Here is a 27,948-nt window from a genome sequence, read left to right as displayed (position 1 = left end):
GCGGGGATTTCTGGAATTGTTTTGGGCTGAGTTTGCTTAAAAGAGCATGGCTGGGCCGTGTCTTCTCCTGCGCGAATTGCAGGGCCCCCTGAACCCCAGTAAAGACGAGGAAGAGGAGGACTGTGCGCAGGAGGATGAGGAGGATCAGGATTCGGAGTTTGTGGACGCCGAGGAGCTCTGCAGTGGCGGCATCAAGGCGGGCAGCCTCCCTGGGCGTCTCCGCGGTGAGCGACCGCCAGCTGGGCCGGGTTTACAGGGTTCTTTCGTTTTTCACTGCTCCCTGCCCGGCGCCAATCGCGGTTGTCAGGTAGACCTGTGGCACGGCTGCTTCGCCGTACTTAACATGAAGTAGTAACAGTGATAATGGCAGTGACTCGGAGCACATACTATGTTAAGCTTGCCTTTTACGTATATGCTATCACTTAATGTTAACAGTTGTTGGAGGTAGTTCTACAGTCGAGGAAATAGATGGTGCCCGTATCTCCACCCAGAAACAGAATTTTTATTTTTCCGAGACAGGGTTTATCTGTAGCTTTGGAGCCTGTCCTGGAACTCCGAACTCGGCTGGCCTTGAGCTCACAGAGACCCGCCTACTTCTGTCCTCAGGGCTGGGATTAAAGGCGTGTGCCACCACTACCTGACTTTTTTGTTTTGTTTTGTTTTGTTTTGTTTTTCGAGACTTGGTTTCTCTGTGTAACAACCCTGCTTGTCCCAGAACTCACTCTGTAGAACATGCTGGCCTCGAACTCACTGAAATTCACCTGCCTCTGTCTCCCAAGTGCTGGGATTAAAGGTGGGAGCTACCACCACCCGACTCAGAATCTTTTAATTATTATACTGGTCTGCTTGACCCAAAGACGGAGCTGTTCTTTAGTAACTGAGAAAACTCACAGCTGTGCATGCACACAAACACACAGACACACACAAACATACACTTACATTTATATACATACACTTTCCAGCACATGTACACACACATATCTGTACATACATTTACACATACATATACACAATACACACACCACATACATACACACATATCCACACATTCACACATACACATACATATACATTCATATATATACATACACTCATACATATACATTTACAAATACACATATACATACAACACAATGCACATATACATGCATACATACACACATACATACATTCACATACACACATAAACACTCATACACATACATGCACACATGTATATATACACATTTACACATAATACACAATATACATACAGACACACATGTCCATATATTTATACACACATATATATGCATACATATGTACCCATATATACACACATAAACACATGCACACACATTCACACACTCACCCACATTCATATGCACGCATTCATTCACACACATACATTCATACACACATATACATACGCACACTATATGATGACGATGCTGTCTCAGTGGAAACACCACTCGTGAATGAGGCAGCATTCTCTAATCACAGAAGTACCCACACTTAGTACGTAGAGAATACCAGACAGCACTTGGAGAAGTGATAGGCTTGGGCTTCAGAGCAGGTTTGCTAAAGAAGTGAGCTGAACTGAGCTCTCTAGTGAAGGTAGGGACTGCCCAGGAGAGGCAAGCACAGCTGAGGGATCTGAGCCACTCCTCAGAGGGAGGTGCCATGGCCAGTTCTTAGAGACCCACATAAAGGCTGGTAGCGGCTGAGGTGGTGATGGTAGGTAGACGGGATTTAGAAGAACAAATTTATGGCTTGTCCTGCGCTTGCTTCCAGAATGCATAGTTGGAGCCGTGTCCTGTTGTAGACAGGGAGTCAGAGAAACAGACCGCTAGAATGAAGTGTTGGAGGCAGCGGGAAGATGTCTGTGTAGGGTGCTGCCTGTGTGGATGTGTGAGGAGATTAGAGAGAGGAAAATATTGGGGGAACCATTGCCAATTTCGTGTTATCTTCTCCCTTCCTCTAGTTTCTATTCCTGATGAAAATACTGGAGAGAAATGTACCGTGTCCGGACGCTTCCCACTCACAGGTTCATGGTGGCGAGTGAAGGTTCGGGTCGTAAAACCTCCGCGATCCAAGATCTACCAAGCTCAAGGGTTTCCGTCCTACTATCTGCAGTCTGATATGTCGCCTCCAGAACAAAAACACATCTGTTCGCTTTTTCTTAAAGACTGTGACTATGAACGCAGAGATGATTTTATAAAATGGGTAGAGAAAGTGTCAAGCTTTAAAAATCTAAACTTTGAAAATCTGCGGGAAACATTAAGAAATTTCGACAGACAAACTGGGCAGAAAAACAAGAAACAATCTACACAGAACGAGCAGGATGCGATGCGATTGCCTGTGGAGAAGTCATGTAAGTATGACTTTTATTAGTGAATTTTGCCTTCCAGACATTGACTGACTGCTGTAGCGGCTGGTTCCTGACGTATCCTGCATGGCACAAACTGAGGCTCTTGGATCAGAAAATCTCCCTAATATGAAATGCTTTATAATCAAAGCTTTCTGCGCATGGGCATGATACAATGGGTGGCGTTTCTCATCCGTATACATGAACTCTGATCATCCACAACATTATTAATGTATTTTTACAGCGTTACTTCTAGCCTATGTGTTTAAGATGCATATGAAAAATAAGTGGGTTATATATTTAGGCTTGGATACCATCCCCAAGCTTTCATATAGGTAAATATTCTAGATTATGGAAAAAAAATCTCCAAATATTTCTCCCAAGCATTTCAGATACAAAATTCCGAAAGTCTGCCTCCAGCCTGCAGGCTGTATGTGGGCAGGGAGGCTGTGAACGTGGCCCATGGTGACTTAGTGACTTTTCTGAAGTTTATTTGTTTATATCTGTAACTCAGTATTGGTTTCCAGTTGTGAACTTCTTAGGTGACAGTGTGTTGCAGTGTCTAAAGTTTGGCCATGCCTGTGTCCTCTTTGAAGTCAGTTTGATGAAGACATTACATTACATTTGGTGGACTGCCAGGATTCTATTCGGTGGTCTACAGGTTTCTGGAGATCCCACCTTGAGATTGTGCTTCTGTTTCTTGACTTTTGAGTTTATGGAGAGTACTGAGTCAATAAGATAAAACTCAGCTGTTACTCTTTCTAAGAAGACTAAAGAGAAAGGAAAGCTTTGGAATAATCTGTTTTAAAAATATTTCAATTCTAAATGTCTTAAAGTAGCTTTACACCGTGATTTTCTCTGGACATCCGTAGACAGAAGGCTTTTCCTTTCTTGGTGAAAGCAGATGAATTTTGCATCACACCAAAATGGCTCGGAGGACAGAAGAACCCTGGTTACAATTGGGAAAGTAGCAGTAAAGGTTAATGAAGAAATGGTTTATTTTTGTGCTTACTTTTAATTTTACCCTAATAGGATGCATCAGAGGATTTTAAAAATGATTATATTGCAAACAAAAGACTAAGAAGCATTAAGTATATAATAAAGAACAGAAAGTTGTGTGGTAGGAAGAGTTCTATTAACCTTCTTAGTGATTCAGCTAAATTTAGTAGTCTTTCTGATTTAGGTGTCTTCAGCTGGTTGTGGTAAGAGAAAACTCTCCCGGTTTGTCTTTCTGGTCTCACTGCTATGTTTTGCCTTGTTCTTTCTTGATCTTCTGCAGTCCCGTTTATAAGTGTAATGACAGCTTTGCAGTTCCCAAAAGTCATGGAGTTCCTTCCAACGCTTTTTCCTCGACACTTCAAAAAGCTTATCAGCTCAAGTTCTGCAGAAGTGTTACACAAGATTGACGACATCTTGGGTACTGAGCCATGGAAGCTTGGGTTCCGTAGAGTAAGTAAGACATTTGTTCAGCATTTGGTAATCTTGTGTAAGGTAGAGTTCTTCCACTGTGGCCGTGTTTAAATTTCTTTCTGCTGAGAATATATGTGGATTTAGTGTTGGGTTTTTCTCCTTGGGTGTCATAAGTCTACTCATGTCTAATAAATGTCTTAGTTCTATAATTCTGGCACAACTGTGAAGTTAATAAATAATGAAGTCAATTGATTAATAAACAGAAGCCAACATAGCGAAATGTATGGCATTCAGATCATCACTATTGATTTAATCATGCAATGTGATATGATATAACGTACTTTTCTGTCACTCAGTTGTCATTTGTGTCAGTCCCATTGAAGACAAATGTCCTTTGGGCTTTATTGAGTCCCTTTGCTCTGCAGTTCAATCTCCCATTTCCCAGTGTGACTACTGAAGACTTATATGTCCCCAGAGCATATCCCACTGTTATCTGCTTGTTAATTAGCCCAATAACACCCTTAGCAAGTCCATATTTATTCTTATTGTTAGAGAAGAAGAGTTGAAAATGGCACTTGTAGGCCTGGATGGTGTTAGAATTAAATGTGATTCTTAAATCTTGGTAGCTATGACACGGTTTTCCAAATGAAAACACAGCTGAATAAGTTTAACTATCTCCAGTAGGAGAATTAAGAGATCACTGCCTCCCAAGCCAGCATGAAAGTAGAGCTGTTCTTTGATGGCCTTCTCCAGAAAGCCCTTAGACTTAGCGGCAGCAGAGGAAGGTAAGGCAGGAATTACCCATGATCCATCATCATTCATCGGGGCTCAGGTCTCTCCTCCTTTTCATGTTAGTATCTAGAAGTCTTAAGTGTATCCAGTCTCTTTTTGGTGGGAAGAGTCCTATCTGGGGAATTTAAGCATAACTTACTTACTCCAGTGTGCTAGTCTTTCCTTCCTCGAAGGACACCAATCTTAGGAGCTGCAGGTCCATTCTGAGAGTCTTATTAATGTTAAGGCATTATTTGGAAGGCACCATCTCTAGCTGTGTCACTTTCTGGGATAGTGGGGCAGTGTTTGCCTTGTGAAGGAATGCTAGGAATGGAGGCCTCAGAAGGGCGGAGCTGGGAGATCCCATGGTGAAGTGCCCCTTTTGCAGTATTTGGGAAGAATTACTGGCAGACAAGAATTATTGGTAGACACATGAAAAACGGAGCAAGCCAAGAAAATGAGGCAACTGTTCATGTCCCGATATGTGCAGAGGCCTCTACAAAAGTGCTGTCAATACAGAAAGCCTCTCCCCTGGAAATCATACATACTTACATATTACATGATAAACACTGACTTAATTGGACTGATTAACTAGATATGTGCTACAACTTTTTTCATAGATAAGAAGCCTGTATCAAGGTGATGGCACAAGCTCTTATAAAGCCTTTCCATTGTAGAAATTTAATTTTTTTGTGTTTTTTTTTTTTTTTGAGATAGGGTTTCTTTGTAGCTTTGGAGCCTGTCCTGGAACTAGCTCTTGTAGACCAGGCTGGCCTCAGACTCACAGAGATCCACCTGCCTTTGCCTCCCTAGTGCTGGGATTAAAGGTGAGTGCCACCACCGCCCAGCTTCTTAAAGGGTTTTTTAAAAGTCAAGGAAAAAGGTCAATGATACGTACAACGTGGAAGTCAGTTCTGGAAGAAGAAAGTGTTAGTGATGTTGTCTATAGGAGACTTGGGAAAGAATAAATCAGGGGATTCCTGTGTGTGTATATGTGTGTGTAGCATTGCTTGACATTGAAAATGGTGATTTGAAAATTATATAACTGCTTAACTGAAAGTTAAAAAGACACCAAAGTATGTATGTAACCTTTTCTCCAAACTTTGTGGAAATACTTATTTCTAGAGCTTGAAAAGGCTTAAGCCAACACAGTTTCAGCTGTAGTTATTATAGCTATTGCCATGTATACCTTGTATGAGGCATCGTGAGCTGTTTCCCTAAAGGTAACCTACCGGGAGATGAAGCTCCTGAGCTGCGAGGCCAGCTGGACCGCGTTCAGTCAGTGTCCCTCTCTGCTGCAGCTCATGACTGCGCTGCACAAGAATGCATTGGTCATATATTCTAAGCTGAAGCAGGTATGTAGAGAGGACGGGCACACGTGTGTTGAAGTAAAAGACTTGACTTTGGCTGTGTCAGACTACATGCCTTTCCAGGAAGCATGCGATTCTCTGGAGTTCATGAAGAACCTCGACGTGGTGACCTATGAGAAAGACTGTGTCTTTCTTTCCGAACTGTACCAGGCCGAGCAAGGCATTGCCTTCTCCATCTGTGAGCTGATGAACAGACCCCCGTGGCGTTTACAAGTGGACGTGAAGCACGTCCTGGCATCAATTTGCAATGGCAAGGCCAAAGATTCAGAAAGCGTGGAGGCCTTGGAAGAAGGTGAACCGGAAGAGGCGGGGTTAGAGCAGAGGGAGAATCTTTCAGCCCCGCAGGACAGTGGTGACTGTGTTAGGAATGATGGTGGACCTGAAATGAACGCAGAAATAAACGATGTGCCACTGGATCAAGATCAGGTGGCCGCCCTGGAAATGATTTGTGCCAACGCTGTGACCGTCCTCAGCGGGAAGGGCGGCTGCGGGAAGACCACCATTGTTAGCCATCTTTTCAAGCACGTGGAGCAGTTGGAAGAGAGAGAAGTGTGGCAAGCTTGCAAAGATTTTGAGGACGACAGGGATGCCTCAGAGGAATGGCTTGCCTTTCCTAAGCAGAGTCCAGCAGCGGAAGACAAGGCTGTAGAAGTTTTGCTCACGGCGCCTACTGGGAAAGCGGCTGGTTTACTGAGGCAGAGAACTGATCTTCCGGCTTACACGCTGTGTCAGGTAAAACCTTTGACGTCTTTGTGTGTAGATAAAACGTTTCCCTGAAAGCGTCTTTGCTTCTTATTCAGATGTAATCATCTTGTAAGGTTTTTTTTTTTTCTCTTTCCTTCCACCGTGTTATAACATACTGCTGTAACTTGTGCTGGAGATGAAATTCAAGGTCTTGTACCAGCCAGGCAAGCTCTTTACTACTGACTCCCATTCCCAGACTCAAGAGTTTGTAAGCCCCTCTCCCACGGGGGTTTTTACATTTTATTTGTTAGTACAGTATCCCCCTGCCTCATCCACCCTCTCGCATCCTTTCCTTCTACCATATCAGGCCCCAGGAGCCTTGCCTTTGCTGCCTGGGTCCTTTAGACTTAGCTAAGTCCTCTGCTTGGACTGTCCTCAAGGTCCCAAAGCTGAGGTTTACATCACTGATTTCAGCTGGGCTATAGCCAACCTCTTCCCTGCTGTCCCCTGAGCCTCCCCCAGCTCCTGTTTGGTGATCACATGCCTCAGATATTTAAAGGCCATGTTGGGTACGTCCAGCCAGGCCAGTTTCTCCTTCGCTATATTTCCTCTAAGCTGTGTCTCAAGCTGCTGCTTCCTGGACGTGAACGGACTCGGCCCTTCTGTGACTGTTGCCGACACACTCCTCTCCGTGACTTCGTTTGGATCAGCTCAGCCATGATCAGGGTGAAATTCTATTGAGAAGGAGGTGCTTGGTGGTTTCAGGCTCTTTTTCTGGCTGTCTGCCCTCTCTCTTACCACCTAGATAGACATAAGGTTGTCAAGTTAAACCGCACACTATTGTGAACGACGGCATGCCATCTGACTTTATTTCAGCCAGTCCTGCTGGAGACGGTCACCTTCCTGCAAGGTATCCATGCTGAATAGGCTACCTGCCCGATTGTCACTTGATGGCCATTTCTGTCATCAGACCATCTTTCGAAGTCCCCCGTTATTCATCCACAGGGTTCGATACTCGCCTCAGAACGATTCTCCCATGGCTAATAGGGTTGACTGTTTCTGTTAAATGTCTCCTAGGTCCTTATTGTAGAGTAGCTGACCGTTTAGAGCAGGCCCACCCAGGGTGGCCTGACTGTAAACTTCCCAGTTTGCAGTGAGAATGGACAGAAGCTCTGAAGGAAAAACGGGAGACTGCGTCCGTCATTGGGAAATCCTTGTCATGAACAAATGCCAGTGGAATCATAGTGTATACCTAGTGATGTAGTTTAACTCCCCGCGCCTGCATTTCTCATGAGGCCTGGTTACGCGCATGTCCCTGCTTCCTGGAGTGCTGGAGATGGAAGGAAAAGTCCCTTCTTATAGAAAGAGAGTTCCATGGAGTTGAGCACCCTCTTCTCCACTACACTTCTTTATCTCTTCCGGCTGGCCGATAGTCACCTTCCAGAGATTTGAAATGATTTCGTATGGTTGCAAGAATGAGTACTTTACGTGGTGAGAGTGTAAAATGTTGAAGGGCAGAGTTCCTAACTGTCATGTTATGTGTGTTATGAAGAACTCTAAAGCGCTTTGGAGGCTCAGGTGAGAAGGGTGTTTTGTTTAGGGCAAAGCTCTCCGGAGGCACTGGGGAGGGTGCCCATAGTGTGTAGGGGGTTTGGCGTGACTTATTGATTGGGATGTAATCTATGTATTGTAGAATGATTGGAATAAACCTAAGGACAGGGAGTTTGAGCTTTAACAGGTATTTTCCATTATCTTATTAAATCATTTACATTTTAAAAATAATCATATGATAAATACTGTTAGCTGAATTGTTCTTGTTGGTGCTTTTACTGTGCTTTTCCAGTGTGGTGGTCAGAAGTTTGGAATACTTGAAAGGGACTTAGTAAGAAGAAAAAGGATTGGGATATTTTAGAAAGTGAAAATAAATAGAGAAATTTCTCCATGTAAAACAATGGGAGAAGTGTTTTTTTTCTAATGTTGTCTTTTGTTTGTTTCTTTTTTTTTTGCAAGAGAAATTGTTATTGAAACTTATTTATTAAGTTAAACCCAAGGCTCACTGGGAAACTATTTTTTTGTTTAAAAAAAAAAAGGTTTGAGCCTTTTACAGTTTTATTTTTTTTTAATTCCCCTTTTTGTTCATTCATCTCTTTATATGGTATGTTCTGCCCATTTGCCTTCTCCTTATGTTTTATCCCCCTCACCTGTCTGTCACAGAAGCTTTGTTTTTGAAACCACATGCTTGCTAATTTCTTACCTGATTTTTTTTATATGTATACCTTACTTACAGGTCAATTATAGCTTCTATTATTGGAAGAAACTTAAGGCGGACAAGCCATGGAAATTCTCTACAGTTCGCGTTCTGGTTGTGGACGAAGGAAGTTTGGTGTCTGTCGGAATCTTCAAATCAGTTTTGAAGTTATTGTGTGAGCACGCCAAACTTTCTAAACTGATAATCCTTGGTAAGTTAAAACACCGCGAGAGTCTCCACATTCAGAGTGTACTGTGTTGTGGATGCCATTCCAGGCTTCAGCCTGTTGGTGGTGGCAAGTGTTTTTCACAGCCCATTCCACAGCTGTGGGTGGGTAAGGCTGCCTGCTGTCCTTCCCAGCCTGGGCAGGTCTTCTGCCCAGTGCCCCAGCCAGCTAGGACGAGTGAGTACAGCTGCAATAAGTTATGCTCATTGCTTGAGTAATTGCTGTTAAAATAGTAAAAATGTCAGAGTCAGACTAAATCAGGATATAGATCATTTGGAAATAATAAAAAGTCTGAGTTATAGACCACTTTTCAGTAATTTTATGTTTCTAAGCTAATAATTCAAATTAGGCTTGCTAGCCTCCTAATCGGATGAGATTTAGTTAGATTCTGTAGAGGTTTAGTGATCAGTCGATTCTCTGGCTTAATTGTAATGAGTTTGTATAGAAATACTATTTATTTTCGGTATTTGGGGATGTTTGATAAGATTCTGTTAAATCTTTAGCATTCTCCCAGTTATCAGTCTATTTTTTCTTTTCTCTAGAGTTTGCCTTTTTGTATCACACTCTGATCTTGAGTAGTCTAAAGCACTGTCATTTGGCGGCTAGGGTTTGTCTATTTTCACATCAATTCGGCTTATGCATTTTCTGTTTAGTAGGCTTGTCTTATGCAGTGAGCCATGGCTTCCCCAGGTTCTGTGTCACGATGAGCCAGACTGAATCAGTAAGCACCTACAGGATGTCTGGGGTCGGATTTTTAAACATATTCTAATGTATATTTTCTTAGTGGTTTTCCTGGGTCACAGTTAGAAAGAAGATTGGTTAAAAATTTGTCACCTTATTGTATATTCACACAGAATTTTATGTCGTATACAACTCAGTTGTATTTGAATGAAATATTTGTATTGAGAACTTACTTTTAATTTTGTATATTGCATTTTTATCAATCAATCCTCCATTCTTTCTCCTAATCCTCTCAGGATATTTAATATTCTTAAATAATTTTAGATAACGACTTCAGAGACTTTTTTTTACATCACAAGAAGTCTATAATCATACTCTCCATTGGTAGGATAAAAATAATCTCCACATTGTAGAATCCTGGTTAAATCTGATCATCTTCATGCCCCTTCCTCTCTGTAGGTGACATTAGACAGTTACCCAGCATCGAGCCTGGCAACATGCTGCAGGATGTTTTTGAGACTCTTAGGTCAAGAGGGTGTGCCATTGAGTTAAAGACAAACCACAGGACAGAGTCCCAGCTGATTGTGGACAATGCCACCAGGTATGAGCTAATGAAGTTCCGGAATTTTGTCTCTGCTGTATTAGCAATAAAGTGTTTGTTTGTTTAAAGCCCTTGAATCAGAATGATTTAGGACAATGCTTTATCGTGCCCTTTTAGTAAACCTGTTCTGTTAGAAAACCAAAGTCAGTGTCTTTCATTACTGGCCCAGCATAAACTATGGTTAACATTTAGGAGTGGATATATTTCTTGACTTTAGAAGTATATATGTCTGGTTCTTTGTATCTATGGGTTCTATAATCTATGTGTGCAACTCAACAGAGATTAAAATATTTGAAAAAATTGCACGTGCATTGACCATGTCTGTACATTCTTCACTGTGTGGTCTCCCTGTCGTGATCATTTACATGGCCTTAGGTATCATAAATCATCTAGAGATGATCTAAAATAAACCGGTAGTATGTACATTATATGAGACTACCATGCCATTTTTCCTTCAGTAATTTATTTAGTTTTATTTTATGTACATTGGTGTTTTGCCTGCATGTATGTCTCTATGTGTGAGGGTGTCAGATCTTGGATTTACAGGTAGTTGTTAGCTGCCATGTGGGTGCTGGGAATTGAACCCAGGCCGTCTGGAAGAGCAGTCAGTGCTCTTAACCACTCTGCTGTCCCTCCAGCCCCCACCATGCCATTTTATATATGGGCTTGGCATCCACTTGTCATCAGAAGATTCTGAAAGGCAATACAAAGGGACGGCTGTATGGGAATTAAAGTTGTGTTAAGCCTAGAAACTGGACCTATGCCCAAGGCAACAAAGACTTGGAAATGAGTCTTAAATTCAAAGGAGAATTGGAAAAGTAATTTCTGTGGGAGAAAAAGCCCAAAGCAGAAAAAGCAAATGTAGGTTTTAACTCTGAGATGAGCCGTGGAGGCCCGCAAGGCATGTACCCCTCAGTGGAAGGTCATTCTCTTCCCCAGTGTTTCTATAGATGCTTTTCAGGTTCCTCTCAGGGCTCGGGTGTTTGCTTTCTCCATATTCAGTATGGTAGAGAATCAGGATTATTACTGTTCTGTGACTTTTAAGAAGACGTTAAAATCTCTAGGGGTAATGGGACCATGGAATACTACGAGATGGTTTTGTTCACTGGGTCAAATTTTGTCTTTAACTTTTTACTGTTTTATAAATTCTGTTTTTGCTATGTGTACATTTGCTTGGTTGTATGTCACCAGGACCTTGAACATATCAAAACATTCTTTCGTGTGCCCCTGTCCACCTGAGTAGAATGATGGGAACAGTAGGAATTGGTAGGGATAGGGTAGTTATTGCAGGCTTCTGTCAAAACACTAAGAATAATTGGATATTTAGTATTCTTTTTCTATAGCTTTTTTTTTTTTTTTTTTTTGCTTACCCAAAGGCTACCTCAGTCTTGTTAAATCCTTTTAAAGTCTGTCAAATGTTCAGGAAACTAATCAGTTAGAATTTGCCTTTCTCTGGACTTGTATGTTCTTCTTAGCAACCCGTCCCGTGTTCTTTTCTTCAAGCCGTGGCTGTGCCACTGCTTTTAATTTCATTACATCCTCCAGTATCACTGACCTATGGGTCTCTATGACAACCAGGGGACATCTGTTACAGGTCCTGGGCCACAAGCCAAGCAGGAAGTCCATGTTGATTGCTGGAAACATGGCCAGCAAGAGCAGCCAACTCCTTCCAGGTTGTTTCAACACTTCCTGGGGCATGGCTGAGGTGGCACAGAAGGGCTTCTCACCTCCACACCTCCTTTAAGTCTGTTCCTAGACTCAGTCAGAGGCTCTGTTACTGTGAGGCACCCAGACCTTGCCATGTCCTATGATTGGCTGGAAAATACATGACAGAAAGATGAAGAGGCAGAACCAGTAGGCAGAACCAGTGGGGTGCCTGACTCAACTGGGCAAATGGGAGCATACATATGATCCACAGAACACCAAACAAAGGACAGGCATGTAGCATAGCATGAAAGGGCTACGTTTAGTGCGAGACGACTTACCTAGAGATATGCACCGCTGCGTGCAGACTTGCATCCCAGGACCCTGAGTTCTGCATATGTGGCCTCGGGAACCGAGGAATCTTGACTCCATCTTGTATTTCTTTACTGCATTTCCTAAACTTGACTCGGTCTCATATCTCTCCCCTGGGACGCGAGGCAAAGACCTGCTTTATCCTATTTAGTGGTCTGGTTCTCAGCATGGGGCATGGCTCATGGTGTGATCATTTCTTTTCTGATACTTTTAGTTGGCTTGTAGTGGGGGAAGTGATTGCTAAATACAGTACTGAAATCTTACAGTATTTGTAGTAGATTATAAAATAAATTGGCTGCTGTCTGCATCTGCCAGGCTCTCTTCCTGTCTTCCACTAACTGGTATGAATTAATGTAAGGGCATTTGGTTGCTTCATACACAAAGACATTTGTAAGTGATAATGCTTTTATATATATATATATATGTATATATATATATACACATATATATGTATGTGTATATATATTACCTATATGATACATATTTAATATATATTTATCTTTAATTTAAGAATCTCCAGGCGCCAGTTTCCCAAATTTGATGCAGAACTAAATATCTCTGATAATCCCACGTTACCCATCTCCATTCAAGATAAGACATTTATTTTTGTCAGACTTCCTGAAGAGGATGGCAGTTCTCAGTCATCGAACGGTGAACAGCGATCTAGTAAGTGTTAATATAGACTTACATGTATTTTACTTTTGTGATATTGTCATTAAATGACTAGTTATGTATTATCAAATGCTAAAGGTAGGTATTGCTAGTGAAAGATGGAGCACTGGAAATAGAGCAGCTTAAGGATTGTCGAAAGCAGGTGACTCTAAAGCAGCAGTCTCAGCCTCCCTAACCCTCTGATCAGTTATCGCTGTGATACAGTTCCTCATGCTGTGGGGAAATCATTTTTGCTGCTATTTCGTAACTGTAATTTTGCTGCTGCTATGAATTGTGGTGTACATATCTGTGTTCTCCGATGGTTTTAAGTGAGCCTTGAAAGGGTCAGACGAACCCCAGAGGGGCTGTGACTCACAGGTTGAAGACCACTGCTCTGGCCCTTTGGGAGGGAGCTCTCGACACTGTGTAAGGACTCTCATAAAATACTTGACAAGTCAGTCAAGTGGCTGGAGATGGTCTTCTTTACTGAGTCTTGGCAATCTAAATCTCTTTAGGAGAAACTAAGTCTTATTTAATGAAATTTTCCTATTACTTTCTGGGAGTATATTTGTGAAACTGTGGTTACCATTAAACAGGTAAATACCATGTGTAATTTTGGGTATTTAATGTCAGCTATCAGGGCTGAGAAAGAGCATGGGATGTGGCATCTTCTCCCTTAAGCACATGACCCAAGTCACTTCAACATGCGTGAAATAACAATCAAGATTTGGTGCCTGTGATGCTGCAGGGACATCCATATTAAGAATACTTACATAAATACTATTAAATATCATTAACTTGCATATGGCAAATAATTTTATTTGAATATAGTTGTCTTGGTTGATTTTGTTAACTTGACGCTGCCTAGAAGCTCTGAGAAGGGAATTTCAGCTGAGGAATTGCCCAGATCAGTTGGCCCGTGGGCGTGTCTGTGGGGGTTTTTGTCTTGATGCTCATCCATGTGGGAGGGCTCAGCCCACTGTGGGTAGCACAATCCCTGTGTAGGTAGTCCTGGGCTGTATAAGAAATCTAGCTAAGCAAGAGCCAAGTGAGGCAGCAAGCAGGATCCTCCATGGTGTCTGCTTGAAGATCCTGTTTGGCTTCTGGCTCTGGATTCCTTCCGTGATGGAATATGCCCTGTGAGTGAGGCTCATTCCTTCTTTCCTTAAGTTGCTCACAGCAACAGAGATGAAGGCAGAACAGTAGCGAAGTTCTTCTGGTCTTGATTTAGATTCAAAACCAATTTAGCAAACTTTAGGACTAGCGTATCCTCAGGGCTGGATGAGGAATGATTTAATTGATTCTTCTGAGAACCGACTGTAGCGGGCACAGTTCTCACAGGCATACCCTTTACACTCAGTCACCTCCCCTGGCAACTGAGTAGACACGCAGCTTCAGAACATCCAAGTCTGTCCGCCATTGTGTGCATAACCAATCCCATCATTCATGTTAGTTTTATCTAAGTTGGATAATAAGATGCGTATTTTGTGAGCTGGTTTTAATTAAATATGATAGTGAATGTGTCTTCTCCAAAAGCTTAGCTAACATGGGTACTAGTACAAATGAGGAAAGCAGCTGCTGGCTTTTCCTAACTTGCTCTCTTCGCACTCTGTATAGCATATCTCAAGCTTACCTTGGTTCTGTATCTTAAAGAGAATGTACCTTAGTTTGAGTGAGCCAGGTCTTGTGTAGTCCAGGCCTCCTGTGTTCACCCTCCTAATCAGGGATTACAGCCCTATGGTGTCATGCCCCACTCAGGAGACCGTTCTCTTAAAAGAAAAACAAGTTGTCCATTTCCAAATGCTGGCAGAGCTTAGATGATTGCCCATTTTAATTAAAAACTTTTGGTGGAAAATTAGCTTCTTCTTTCTGAAAATTGGTTAAATATTCCTTGGAGAGGCAAACAGCATTTTCTCATTAATAAGTTATTGAGTAAATCATACCCACTGTTACAAAATGCAGAGACCCAAGACGGGATCCATAACTGGGCCGGGATTTCAGAGAGGCTAAAACGTGTTTTAAAAATCAGTAAAATGCACAGTGTATGCGGATCTGTGAGACAGGGAGGTGCAGATTAGGAGACCTGGAAGTTTCTGCTCTAGCAAGCCAGGCATGACTTGGGGTGGTGTGAGGTCAGCTATTTTCTGGAGAGTATCGTTTCTTCACTGGAGAAATGAAGGTCTCTGTGAGCAGTTGGCTTTGTCTTTCTAGAGCCGAGCACCACGGTACTCCATGACTCATCTGCTACGAGATGAGACAAAATCCTGCAGTGTGCCTGTCCCCCTACCCATCCTTTTTTTTTTTCTTGAGGCAGGGTCTCATGTAGCCTAGGCTGCTGTTGAATTTACTATATAGCTGAGGCTGGCTTTGAACTCCCTATCCCCCTGCCTCCCCCCCTGCATTAGCATAACGGGCAATGTGCCCTATGCCCAGCTCTCTGATCCAGGTGTGGTTTTTCTTTTTGTAGTTGTTGTTTTATAGACTAGGGTCTCATGTAGACCAGGCCAGTCCCCAAATCCATATGTATCTTTGAACCTCTGCTCTTCTGTTGGGGATCAGGAGTAGGTCAGCCACCATGCCCAGTTCATGTGGTAATAAGTCTTGAACACAGTGCCTTAGAACTGCTAGAGAAATCCTCCAAACTATATCCCTCGCCCACTACTCTGAGTTTTACTTTCCTGTGAGGCACGGTGACTTTTTTTGTACCATTGCTGAGAGACGAGAGGAGAGCTGCCTGCCAGTGGACAGTGTGGAAGAGTATACGTGCAGAACACCACAGTCAACCTCTGACCTCTGAAGGAGATGGCCCGCCACCTGCCCCTTGGAAAATGACTTTCCCAAGCCTTATTTTTGCCCTCTCGGATGAGTGTGGTTAGTGACCGCACCACATAGCAGCTGGCAGGGTATGAACACCACTAGAGCTCTTCCTGCTCGGGGCTAAGGATTTAGTGGCTGGATGATGGGAGGGCTGGACAGGACAGGAAGGAGGAAGTTGAGGGGAAGGTGGGGCAAATGTCCTGTTAGGCTTGTGGCCACTTTGAGCCGATGTAGAGATACCTGAATATTTTAAGTTGGCATACACCTGCTAAGACTCAGCACTGAGTATGGTAATATTTATATGATGTACTATTTAACTTATAGATTTCAAACTCCAATTGACTTACCATGTAGTAGTACCTCCAGGGCTTCCCGCTGCCAGGACACATGCCGACAGTGACGTAGATGTTCCCACGGTGGCCTTGTATTTCATGTGGTGAGATGTTTTGTGTGGAAGTGCTAACTAATTTTCCCACAGAAATAGCATTACAATTTGGTGATCTTTTTCTCTTTGCCAGATTTATATTCTGCGATTAAAGCTTTGCTCCAAGGAAAAGACTTTGAAAATGCAAAAACATCACAGTTCATTGCATTTAGAAGGTAAAGCTTTTATACTGTGGTAATATTCTCTATCCAACTTTTAAACGTCATCATGTTTTAATGTACATCATGCTTAGGGGGAGAAACTTGTAATTTTTCATTTTTTAATTCTCCTTTTTACTCTGAAGTATCTTTTCCTTAGCCATGTCAGAAGGTATTCATAACAGGGCTGTTTTTTATCAAGTGTATTTATACTCTCACAGGAAATGTGAGTGGAACAAAACTTTATGTGGAGATAAAAATTATAAAACACTTTTTTTTTCCAGCTGGGCATGGTGGTGCATGCCTTTAATCTCAGCACTCAGGAGGCTAAGACAGGCGGATCTCTGAGTTCGAGGTCAGCCCGATATACAGAGTGAGTTTTTCAGGATGGCCAGGACTACACAGAGAAACTCTCTCTCAATAAAACAAAAGAGAAACAAACAAAAAAACCAAAATACTTTTTCCTCGAGAAAGTTGTGGAAACATCTTATGGGATATACTCTAGCAGCAGGGGCGTGTGCTAGCATGCCTGCCTAGCTGGTGCAGAGCCCTCAGCTCCATTCCTGGTTCACAACAACAGCAATTTAAAGCACAGCAGCCCAGGGTATAATTGCTGGTGGACATCAGCCAGTGTGTGACTGTGTCATTGAAGTGACTCTGGTTTTCATGTGTTCCAGGCAAGACTGTGACCTCATCAATGACTGTTGTGCTAAGCACTACACGGACCATCTCATCAAGTGAGCACCCTCTGACTGACACCCAGGGGTCATTTCCCGGGGCCTGCGCGACAGGCTGTGTGTGGAGAACCCTGTTTGAGTGACCGGAGGAACGGGAGTGTAGCTGACACATTAACCGTGCTTACACATTAACAAGTGAATTCATATTGCTTGTGTTTGCCAGCGCATGTTCATCACTGGGGTTGTGTAAAATATAGAAACCCCTGTCACAAAAAGCTGTTGGGTGGCCCAACAGAGGATTCAGAATGTGCTTGGTGTTCAGTCATGGTCCTAGCAATTCTGCCCTCGTCAGGGAATTTTATCTTTCCATTTGTGTAAGCAAAACTGGCTGCACAGAAGACCCTAAAGGATGGACGAGGAGCAGCGTGAAGAATGAGCCCAGTGCTTTTGCAGTGACAGGCCCATTGCTGCTCTTCCCACAGAGTGGTGTCGTAATTATTAAAAATGGAAATATGAGGAAGTCCTCTTGCAGAATGTAGAGAGAGGGTAATTTGCATGAAAAAAATAAGGCTTTCGGTTTAGAAAATGGACGGACCAGAGCAGCCACACCAGTGTGTCTAACTGGAGAGAGCTTAAGTGGGCCAAAGGGTTTAAGGTGATAAGAGGGTGAGCATAAAATAAGCAGGTGACAGCGAGGACAGACTGACCTCTTGTGCTTTGGAGAATGATGCAAAGATGTGTGCATGTGACTTTCTCAGCTCCGGGCGGAGTGCGTATCTAGGTGAGGTGAAGAGGGACGTCTCCAGGTTTTGATGGTGTGTGATTGCTTCCTAATACAGAGACCACAAGAGAAGGCTCATCTTCGCAGTTAATGACAAAATCTGCTGTACCCGGAATGCATACCTCGCAGATTTAATCCCTGGCAAGGTCCAGAAAGCCAATGGGAAAGGTTCCAATGCTGCCCCCTCCGACGCTGCCTCCTCTGATGCTGCCCCCTCTGGTGATCCCCCTTTCGATTTTGAAATCATGCAGGATTTTGAAAATGACATTCGACTGTGCAATGGGGAAATATTTTTCATCACGAAGGTAAGTCTCAGGTAACAATGTTTGCCAATTAGAGTTTTTTTCTAAAGCCTTCGATTTCATTCGGGATTTAATCACATCAGAGATGATATTCTTGTTCAATGTTTCTTAGAAATTTTTATACAAACTCCTTCAAGATGTATATTGGTCTGTAGGGTTTTTTTTTTTTTTAAGCAATGTCTTGATCAGAATGCAATGGAATAATTGGAATCATTGGGAATAGTTGAGCTAGAAAGAAAGCATTACTTTAACTTTTTTTTAAATGAAAGGTATGGAAGGAAAACTTCTTTGTGGTAAGGTTTGACTAACACAGGTTAACTAGTTGTAGCTTCAGTGTAGAAACTTTAGTAATGGTCTGTGCTTCTTGCGTAGCCCTCTCCCATGCTTAAAATACCCTGAAAGGGCTGGGAGGGAAAGAGTGTGTGAGGTTTCAAGGGCCAGAAGTTTCTATTTCTGCTCATTGAAATACTCAAATGTGAAGGCATTCAATTAAGGATGGATTTGAAGCCTTTTCAAGTCTGTGGTTGTTGCTCCATTCTGGGTATCGAACCCAGAGCCTTACAAGTACTGTCAGCCCCAAGTACCTGGAAATTCTTAATTTGATGTAGAATGCTTGTATTTGTGTTGCGCCCTAAGACTGTCTTTATCACATACGTGCTTGAATATATGCAAAGTTTTCTTTGTCTTGGTCCCAGGATATAACTGATGTAACTTTCCAAGCAAAAAGACTTTTGACCATCAGCAATGAGGCTGGTCTGGAAGTGACTGTGGACTTTGACAAACTGGTGAGACACTGTCAGATAAGACACGCCTGGGCGCGGACTGTCCACACTTTCCAGGTGAGAGCAGATGCTTACACAGCCACTCGAGTACCTGCTTGTGTTAGTAAGTTTTTATCATCAGCGTGACAAAGTGCCTGGCGAGAGACATTGAAGGAGGAGTTTCTTGCGGCTTATAGTTTAAGGGTATGGGCCCTCGTGGCGGGGAAGACAGAGCAGGGGCATGAGGTGGTTGGTGACGTTGCATCCATAGTGAGGAAGCAGAAGATGAAACTGCTGCTCAGCTCCCTGTCTCCTTATCATCCTGTCTGGGATCCCAGCTCAATGAATGATTTCCGCCGTGTTTAGAGTGGGTCTTTCCACTTCAGTGAACACAGTCAGAAGCTCCCTCATAGATGTCTGGAGATGCGTCTTCTCTGTGTCTCTTGGTCTCATCAGGGTTAACTATAGCTTCACCACAACACGAAGCCCCCCAGGCTGACAGTCAGGGTTAACTATAGCTCAACGCCCCTTGCCTTGTTTTCTTTTGCATTTTTTTGCTGTTATTAATTTGAACTTTTCCCCACTGTCCTGGTTTCCGTTTTGCCGTTTTGCTTCGGTCTCTGAGAGCTGCTTTCCCACGTAGGACATGTACACGACAGGTCGCTGAGCTTCCTTCTTGCACAGGAACCGCTCGACACGCTTTGTTCTCTTCTGCACACCCTGCGTTTTGAAACTGAACTCAAGTCTCCACATGTGTGAAGGCACGTTAGCTGGGAGCCATCTCCCAAGCCTTTATAGTCTGTTAATACTCACATTGTCTTTATGTTTGGCAATCAGAGTTCTTGCTTGACAATAATTCAGATAATATATAGTTATATTTGTGTGTGCACATACGTATGTGTGAATATATGTCTCCTGTGCTCGTGTGTGTGTCAGATGCGCTCATGCATGTGTGAGCACATGCGTGTGGTGGGCAGAGGTTAATGTCAGGTGGTCTCATTAGCTCCTCACCTGTCCATTGAGACCCTAATTAAACCTGAAACTTGCTAACGTGGACAGATTGGCTAGCCCACAAGCCCTGCAGAGTCTCTTGTCTCTGCTTCACTAGTACTGGGGTTACAGGCGTGAACTAATTTATTTTTCTGCATGGGTACTGGGGATCTGGACCAGGTTCTTATGTTTGTGTGACTGGCACTCTACTGAGAGCCATTCTCTAGCCAATCTGTGTGTGTGTGTGTGTGTGTGTGTTTACCTTTGATGCGGGCATACATGGTGTCTATACATATTTATATATTCTCCTGTTATTGGCTATTTTGTATATCTTTTTTCTTTGCCATTATTGGCAAACACATTCCTGATGTCACTCCCGAGCTCAGACTCTTCGGTGATGACATACACCCTGGAGTGGCCCCTGTGTTAACACATTTATACATAGGTTTGTACAGTCATTTCAAAGTCTTTGGTCAGGGAAATTGTAGCACTCTGTGTATTCTTTACAGTTTGTTTTGGTCACCAGAAGCCAGTTGTGGCCCTGTGGAACCTAATGTTGGTAACGTATTTAGCAGTCAAGAGTTTTGAGATAATGAATAAAATGGATTCTCCAGGAAGAATGGATGGCATGTAGACCCACTGGCCGGGTAGAAGGACGAGAGAGTACTATAGTATTGTGTATGTGTGTTTGTGTGCACCTGCATATTTGTGTGTATGAACACAGGTTTTCTGGTGTCGCTGTGCATGTGTGGAGGTCAGAGCAGTCTTGTGTCCTTGGTCACCACTGTTGAGACAGGATTTCCTTGCTTTTCCTGCTGTGTCCACCAGGCTAGCTAGGTGAGGCGTCTGGTTATTCAAACATTTTCACTCGTGAGCCATCTTCCCAGCCTCGTCCCTGAGCCCACCCCACTGAGTTGCTGTGCTAAGTCTTCCCACTGTTTTTACCTCTCAGGGGTCTGAGGAGAACACAGTCGCCTATGTACTGGGGAAGGCAGGCCGCCAGCACTGGCAACATGTCTACACAGCGGTGACAAGGGGCCGCTCCAGAGTGTATGTCATCGCTCAAGAGTCTGAGCTCAGGAGCGCCATCAGGAAGGGCAGCTTCCCCAGGAAGACGCGTCTGAAGCACTTCTTGCAGAAGCAGCTCTCTAGCGCCTGTGCATCCCCAGCTGATTTCCCATCCCAGCCCTCAAGCCCTGAAGTTGGAGGGACCCCCAGCTCACAGCCTCCAGCAACACCCCTCCGGAGAACCCCAGACAAGAGAGCTACTACAAACCACACCAGGGGTGAAGCATCTGCCGCCAAGGAGAAGTTCGCCTTTGATAAAAGATGGCTGTCAGCTTCCTTTAATGACATGGATACGGATGAGGAGTCCGAACAGCCTAGGGGGTCCAAAAGAACTGGCGATGGTTTTCCATTTGATGAGGAAAGCCCCAGTAAATTCTGTGTGGTAGGAGCGATGTGTCTTTATGTTTATGTTCCCTTTAAGTCTTGCCATCTGCAGTGTGCCTGGTCAGGACTGTGTATTTCTGTTAAGGTATCACTGTGTCTGGACAGGACTGTGCGCTTCTGTTAGGGTGTCACTGTGTCTGGACAGGACTGTGCACTTCCGTTAGGGTATCACTGTGTCTGGTCAGGACTGTGTACTTCCGTTAGGGTGTCACTGTGTCTGGTCAGAACTGTGTACTTCTGTTAGGGTATCACTGTGTCTGGACAGGACTGTGTACTTCCGTTAGGGTGTCACTGTGTCTGGACAGGACTGTGTACTTCCGTTAGGGTGTCACTGTGCTGCAGAACCCTGAGGCAGCTGTGCCTCACCTTTTCCAAAGTCTCCCTTCTGTGTCCTCTTGGTGCTGGCTCTTTTCTCACCCTTTCTGAGGCAGCCACTCCGTGGCGCTCCCACTGATGGATAGATTGATGGCTGACTGTCGTATTTTGTGAGAAAACTTCCCTCTCTGTACCTGCCTTCCTGTTCTCCTTGTCAGTTACCCCTCGCTTTGCAGGCCGCAATCACGCTGTCGCCACAGCTCTCTTGCACTGGTTGCTTCCAGTCTTCTCACACACTTCTGGAGCCTTTCCTTAGGTCTTGCTCTTGGCTCTTCCTTGGCCGTTCGTAGTTTGAGTGTGGCTACTGGTTCACTGTCTCTTTCTCTCTGTTCACGTGACCTTAGTCTGTGCTGACGTGAGAAGTGCCCTCACTACTCCACTCCATTTCCCCTGCTTTCCTCCCACACACCCCTTAGCTGGGCCATCTCTGAAGGCCTTGAGGACACACTCTATTCTCACAGTTTCAGTCATCCCTTTTGCCTGGGTGTTTACGTGGCTGCCATGATGTAGGCACTGGGAACTCTGGGTAAGCAAGTAGAGATTCTTTTTCACATGTGTGTGGGCTGCAGGCAAGTTAGAAAGTAACTTTATGACTCACTCACTGAAGAAAGTCCAGGAACCACTTCCTTTGTATCTTTGTTTCTAGAAACAGGTGTTGTGGAACCATACAGCCTAAAGCCTTTTTCTCGGTTCTCATTTCAACCCCCTTTCTCCTAGTGTGACTGACACCCCATGAGGTAGCTTTTTGAGAAACATCCCAGCTCTGCCTAGGTGTGGGTGCTTCCCTCACTGGAGGTGATTGGTTGTCTGCCCCCCCATTGCCTTCTCACCACATCCCCCACACTCCACTCCCTTGGGTACTCAGCTGCGTCCCTTGGGGTGAAGGCTCACTGTGCCTCAAGTCTAGACTTGCTCCCAGCACCGTGGGATTTCTTGCTGTCACCTCTCGGCTTCAGTCAATCTACTGTTTTTGTTCACCAATTCACACTAAAGGAATCAAAGTTGTTTCTTATCTCTTCCTTTTGGCTTTTATATTTTGGAGCTGGTAACTGGCCGACTGGATGGGAGAAGGCAAACAGGAATACTCCCAAAAGTCTTTGCTTTCTGGCTGAAACGGTTTGGGAAATGGCCGCAAATCCATTTACTGAGCTCAAAAAGACACAAGACCTCGCCTGAGGAAATAGCATGTCTCCTCCGGCAGGCAGTAATAGTTGCTCCGCTTAGAAATGAGGGATCTTAAATGACTTCTAAATATGGACTCAAGAGAAGCTTACCGATTGATTTATGAACTTGCCACAGATTTGTTGGGTGGGGGTCAGCAAAGCCGAGTTCAGAGTGAGTGCTGATGAACCTGCCCAGGTTCTGCAGGTGACACTCATGTCCCCTGCTGAAGAAGGCACAGGGCATATAACAGATTCTCTAAGAGTCTGCCTGACAAAGAGTTCAACTGAGAGGAGATAGCAGATGATTGGGAGAACAGGGTACGCAGTTGAGAGGTAGTGCTGCAGACCCAGGGCAGTCGGGACAGATGGACAGACTGCAGACCCAGGGCAGTCAGGACTGCAGACCCAGGGCAGTCAGGACTGCAGACCCAGGGCAGGCGGGACAGATGGACGGACTGCAGACCCAGGGCAGTCAGGACTGCAGACCCAGGGCAGTCGGGACAGATGGACAGACTGCAGACCCAGGGCAGTCGGGACGGATGGACGGACTGCAGACCCAGGGTAGTCGGGACGGATGGACGGACTGCAGACCCAGGGCAGTCGGGACAGATGGACGAACTGCAGACCCAGGGCAGTTGGGACAGATGGACGGACTGCAGACCCAGGGCAGTTGGGACAGATGGACGGACTGCAGACCCAGGGCAGTCGGGACGGATGGATGGACTGCAGACCCAGGGCAGTCAGGACTGTGGACCCAGGGCAGTCGGGACAGATGGATGGACTGCGGACTGCGGACCCAGGGCAGTCAGGATGGATGGACGGACTCTTTTAAAGAGACTGTCCATTCTTCCTATGAGTGGAGGTTCCTAGGATCATTGTAAGTGCTTGTGAATTGAAATTCAAGGAGTGACCTTGGCCTTGGTGTAATGGATGGTGATCAGGGAAAAGCTCTAAGTTCTTGGCATCCAGAAACCCTGGGCACAGTGATTTGTCTAGCTGTCAGGTACTTACCACAGGGCAGGAGAGATGCTAAGGGCTGAGCTGAGTCCTAAAAATGAGTCAGGTGTCGCTGGCATTGGGTCAGGAGTGGCATGCGTGTGTTTGGCCTGGGCATAGGCTCCAGGTATCAGTAGTCGGAATTAGTAAAAAGGATAAGCAACAGTTTTGTGGGGAAAGGGACAGTCCTTTTTCTTCCATGGTGACTCTAAGCCTCATCTATACCCCGGTGCAGAGGTGACCTTTGATGCGCCATTTCTATCTTGGTGTGATATCCCCCCCAACCCCCCAAGTAAGCTTGCAGAGCTAGGCTTCTGACCAGACCAGTAGAGGGACAAAAGAAAGAGCCTTCAAAAAAAGTTTCTTGAGTTATATTTCTTCTCACCAACAGTGGGTGGGGGTGGAACAAAGAGAAATTGGCAGTGTTGTTCAGCCCCAGTCCTGAGTCTCCTGGAGCCTCTGACTTTGACCAAGGCCAGTATTGCAGATCTGCGAACATAAGAGTGATTGGGGACTGTTGTGTGCTGGCTCACGTCCTTGCACGATGACATTGGCCCAAAGTGTTCTCGTGGGAGGAGGTGATGTTCTTCCTTCTCACAGGCTTTGCCAAAAGTATACGGTGTCTACAGGAATCCCTGCAAATGGGGAAACAGAATTCAGAACGTCAGGACTGGTAAATTAGACACTTCTTTCTGCAACTCTAGAAGAATTTGTCATTTTTGAAAGAAAAAAAGTGAGAAGGGCTGTCCATATGTCCTCCCTTCAAATTCACATTTTTTACCCACTAGCCACACCAGCTTTAAGTTCAACACATGAAGACATATACGGCTGTACTACCGAGCCATTGTTGTGCAAATACTGTCAGTGTGTGTTCACACCCATGTAGGTGCAATAGGAGACACCTATTTCATATGCTCTTTCCCGGGGTAAGAAAGTGTGTGTGGATCACACTCTAAATCAGTGGTTCGCCACCCTCCTAACGCTGTTGTGACCCCCCCCAACCATGAAATTATTTTTGTTGCCACTTTATTAATTGTAACTTTGCTACTGTTATGAATTGAAATCTCTGTACTTTCCAGTGGTCTTACGTGACCCTGTGAAAGGGTTAATCCACCCTCAAGGGGGTTACTGCCCACAAGTTGAGAACTCTAAATCAGTGTTAAAAGTCAAAGTTGACCATAAAAGCATCAGCTGGAAGCATAGCATGCTGCATTTCCACATCGGCAGGTTTATGTCGCCGACTCCACACATCCGTGGTTATAGTCCTGCATGAGGCAACAGGAAACTTTTAGCTCCATTTTGACTGTAGGGGACTGCTATTATATTATATATAGTTCATCATCGGCCCAAATGTCATCATGGTCTGCATGGCACTACTAATGACCGGACCCCTCTTTGCTTCCATGCTTCCTAGTATATTAACAGCGTTGGGTTTTGAAAAAAAAAAAAAAAAATCCTGAGGGAAAATGTTGACCTGTTATCTTGCCTGCTTCAAAAGTAGAAAAATAAAAATACAGTTGTTCTTTTTGATACAAATATCTGATCTGAGCCAACACTGCCAAATTTATCAGATAAAACAGTTATTTCCAGAAAATATATTTTTGTAAAATTCGCATTGTAATATAAAAAGCAAGCTAGATAAGACAATCATAATGGCCGAGGGAAGGTCAGCCCCTGTATTAGTCAGTTTTTCAGGAAACAGAGCCATTTGCATGGTCCATCTGTATCTCCAAGTGTCTGACCCAGTAGACGGCATCGGAAGAAACCTGTTCAAGTGATTGCGGAGACCTGCAAGGGAGAGTTTATAGAACCACATGTAGACAGTGCTGCAGCTTGAGTGTTAAGGCAGGCAGCCACAGGCTTTCCTCGAAGAACAAGGGTCTTGGTCTTTTTCCTGTTATGGTTTTCAAGCGACTGGATGAGGTCCACCCACCTTGCAGAGGTAATCCACATATCAGAGATTCACCGACTTGAATATTTCATTCAGCCATGCCTCTGTGAGAATGCCTAGAATAATGTATGACAAAATCCAGGTTCCAGAAGTTCAGGCAAGTTGGCACAAGTGGTTGAATAACCACGCTCAAACTCAAATGGACAGGGATAGCATTGTGGAAATGTGTTGTATTTCTTTTCCTTTTTCCTACGATGGTAAAAACTGAGGACCATGGTGGCCTCGTGGATGCTACTTGGGCATCACTAGGGACATGAAGGGTGTGCAGCCTGGCAGCCATCAGGACTGTGTGCCTAGGGACGCGTTTCCATCTTCAGATTCTTAATGTTTGCACAGGGAACCTTCATTTTAATTCTGTGCCTTGCTCCCATATTAGATAGTAAGCCCCATCCCTTGCTTTTAGAACTTAGATGCCTATGTTTAGGCAATGCACAGTTCCTTCTCCATGTCAGACCCTTAGCTGGGTACAGGGGATGTCACAGGGGGCAGGAGCAGATGTGATCCTCCAAGGAGCAGATAGAGCATTGGTAGGTAGCTCAAGCTTTCAACGATTGTGAGGAGTGCATTCTCTCTTCTTTAGAAGCAGTCGGGGGAAATGGGAGTGCCTATGGTAGGCAAGGTGTGTTTTCATAAAATTAACTTTATTTTTATTTCCAAACAGGTTGAAAAACCGTCTCCACAGGTGTCTTCTGTATTTCAGAATTTGAGGTTGAATAACCCAATTCGCAGACAACTTTTCAAACCCATTGACGACCAAGAAATGGTTGAGTCAGATGTGGTGGCTCACATCGATAATCCCAGCAGTCAGGAAGCTGATACAGGACAATCTTGAGTTCCGGGCCAGCCTGGGCAACATCACAAGACCGTGATGTTCAGGCAACACCACAATGAAAACCTCCAAACAGAAAGAATAATTATTTTTCCTTTCAAGGCACAGTGGCTATTTTAGCCTCAGTGTTTCAAGCCATAACAAGATAGCTGTAACTGGAATTTTATTTTTTGGCATTTGTATTTTGGGTATTTGCTCCAAAAGAAATTTTTACTTGTATTTTTAAATCTGAATTTAAAAGATATTTTAAATTCACCTGATAGCCACGCCGATCTCCTCCTCTGTCTTCATGAGAACAGTTAACACTGGATGGAGATTATGGAGAAAGATGCTGTGTGTTTAGAACTCTCCCGTTTTAGGGATGTCGTATGTTCTGTGATAAGCTGCGTGACCACTGTGGATCATCATTGCCGGTACCCCAAAGTAGTAGCAAAGGTGGGCTAATTGTACCTGTTGATACTCACACATCCAGGGGTGCCGTGTTTACCACAGAGGTGTCGATACAAGGCCATCACTCGCTCCATCCCTGCTCCTGGGACTCAGCATCCTTGGGACTTTTTTTTGGATTTGCCTTTTCTAGTTGGTAGTATGTTTTGATTATATCCCATTTTAGGGATATAATCTCTTAAAGTAGATTGTTTTTTTTTAAAAAATATTTATTGCCAAGCGGCACGTTTTTAAAAAATATTTATTGCCAAGTGGTGCTGTGGTTTGAATGTGTCTCCCCAAACAAGGGTTTTACAGTGGTAGTGGATGCCTAGTGAAAGTCACTTTTTTACTGTCCTGAGGTCTCTTGTTTTTGTTTTTATTTTTACTTTGTTTTGCCCGGGGATGACAGGTCCCCATTAGAGGTGCACACTGGCTACACACACACCTTGTCTGGCTGCTTCATTGCAGTTCTCATCATGTTATAAATTGCCACTCTCCAGAGCTCAGATCATACAGACACTCCTGGCAACGGAATATTTAGTTAATGTGTGCACATCGCTTTATTTTCACATGCTCGGCTGTTTTCCTGTTGGATTACTGGTATAGCGCGGGGACATTTTTCTCTCTTTTCCTTTCATTTTGGGCTTTAAGCAAGTACTTTACTACTAAATTGCAGCTCTAGCCTTAAACTAACTTGTCTATATACTGGGAAACAAACAAACAATAACAATTGTGTCCCTCTTCTGATTGTAACATTCTCTTATTGCTGTGCCGTGGTTCTAGTCATCGGTGTCTCCGAGATATGCCTTTGTGAGCAATAAATTCACTCTTTGCTTTA

General features: G+C 44.1%; 2 protein-coding genes across 3 annotated transcripts in view; one reads left to right on the top strand and one right to left on the bottom strand.

Annotated features, from left to right (window-relative positions):
* Positions 1-27,948, top strand: Helb (DNA helicase B). The gene is made up of 13 exons (XM_050165500.1): positions 1-224; positions 1,964-2,353; positions 3,627-3,796; positions 5,752-6,630; positions 8,870-9,041; positions 10,197-10,338; positions 12,866-13,020; positions 16,341-16,422; positions 17,082-17,141; positions 17,921-18,167; positions 18,860-19,003; positions 20,868-21,365; positions 26,514-27,948. The coding sequence occupies exons 1-13, from the start codon at positions 47-49 to the stop codon at positions 26,682-26,684; spliced, it is 3,288 nt and encodes a 1,095-aa protein (XP_050021457.1). The 5' UTR covers positions 1-46; the 3' UTR covers positions 26,685-27,948.
* Positions 23,925-27,948, bottom strand: part of Grip1 (glutamate receptor interacting protein 1) — a 632,754-nt gene continuing 628,730 nt past the window's right edge. For both annotated transcript variants that reach the window (XM_050165496.1, XM_050165498.1), the window contains one exon: positions 23,925-24,536. In XM_050165496.1, coding sequence (XP_050021453.1) covers positions 24,496-24,536 — 41 coding nt within the window. In that variant the 3' untranslated portion in view covers positions 23,925-24,495. The remainder of the gene's footprint in view (positions 24,537-27,948) is intronic.

Source organism: Alexandromys fortis, unplaced genomic scaffold (assembly GCF_014885135.2).
Source record: "Alexandromys fortis isolate MF-2015 unplaced genomic scaffold, M_Fortis_MF-2015_v1.1 scaffold_154, whole genome shotgun sequence".
Classification (NCBI taxonomy): domain Eukaryota; kingdom Metazoa; phylum Chordata; class Mammalia; order Rodentia; family Cricetidae; genus Alexandromys; species Alexandromys fortis.
Note: the sequence above shows the minus strand (reverse complement) of the source record. Positions and strands in the feature narration are given on the sequence as shown.

Bases quoted from the DNA above. Each gene is read 5' to 3' on its own strand.
- Helb (XM_050165500.1), top strand. From the start codon at position 47: ATGGCTGGGCCGTGTCTTCTCCTGCGCGAATTGCAGGGCCCCCTGAAC. The intron at 2,354-3,626 runs GTAAGTATGACT...GATCTTCTGCAG, and splicing joins ATTGCCTGTGGAGAAGTCAT to TCCCGTTTATAAGTGTAATG. The intron at 13,021-16,340 runs GTAAGTGTTAAT...TCTCTTTGCCAG, and splicing joins GAACGGTGAACAGCGATCTA to ATTTATATTCTGCGATTAAA.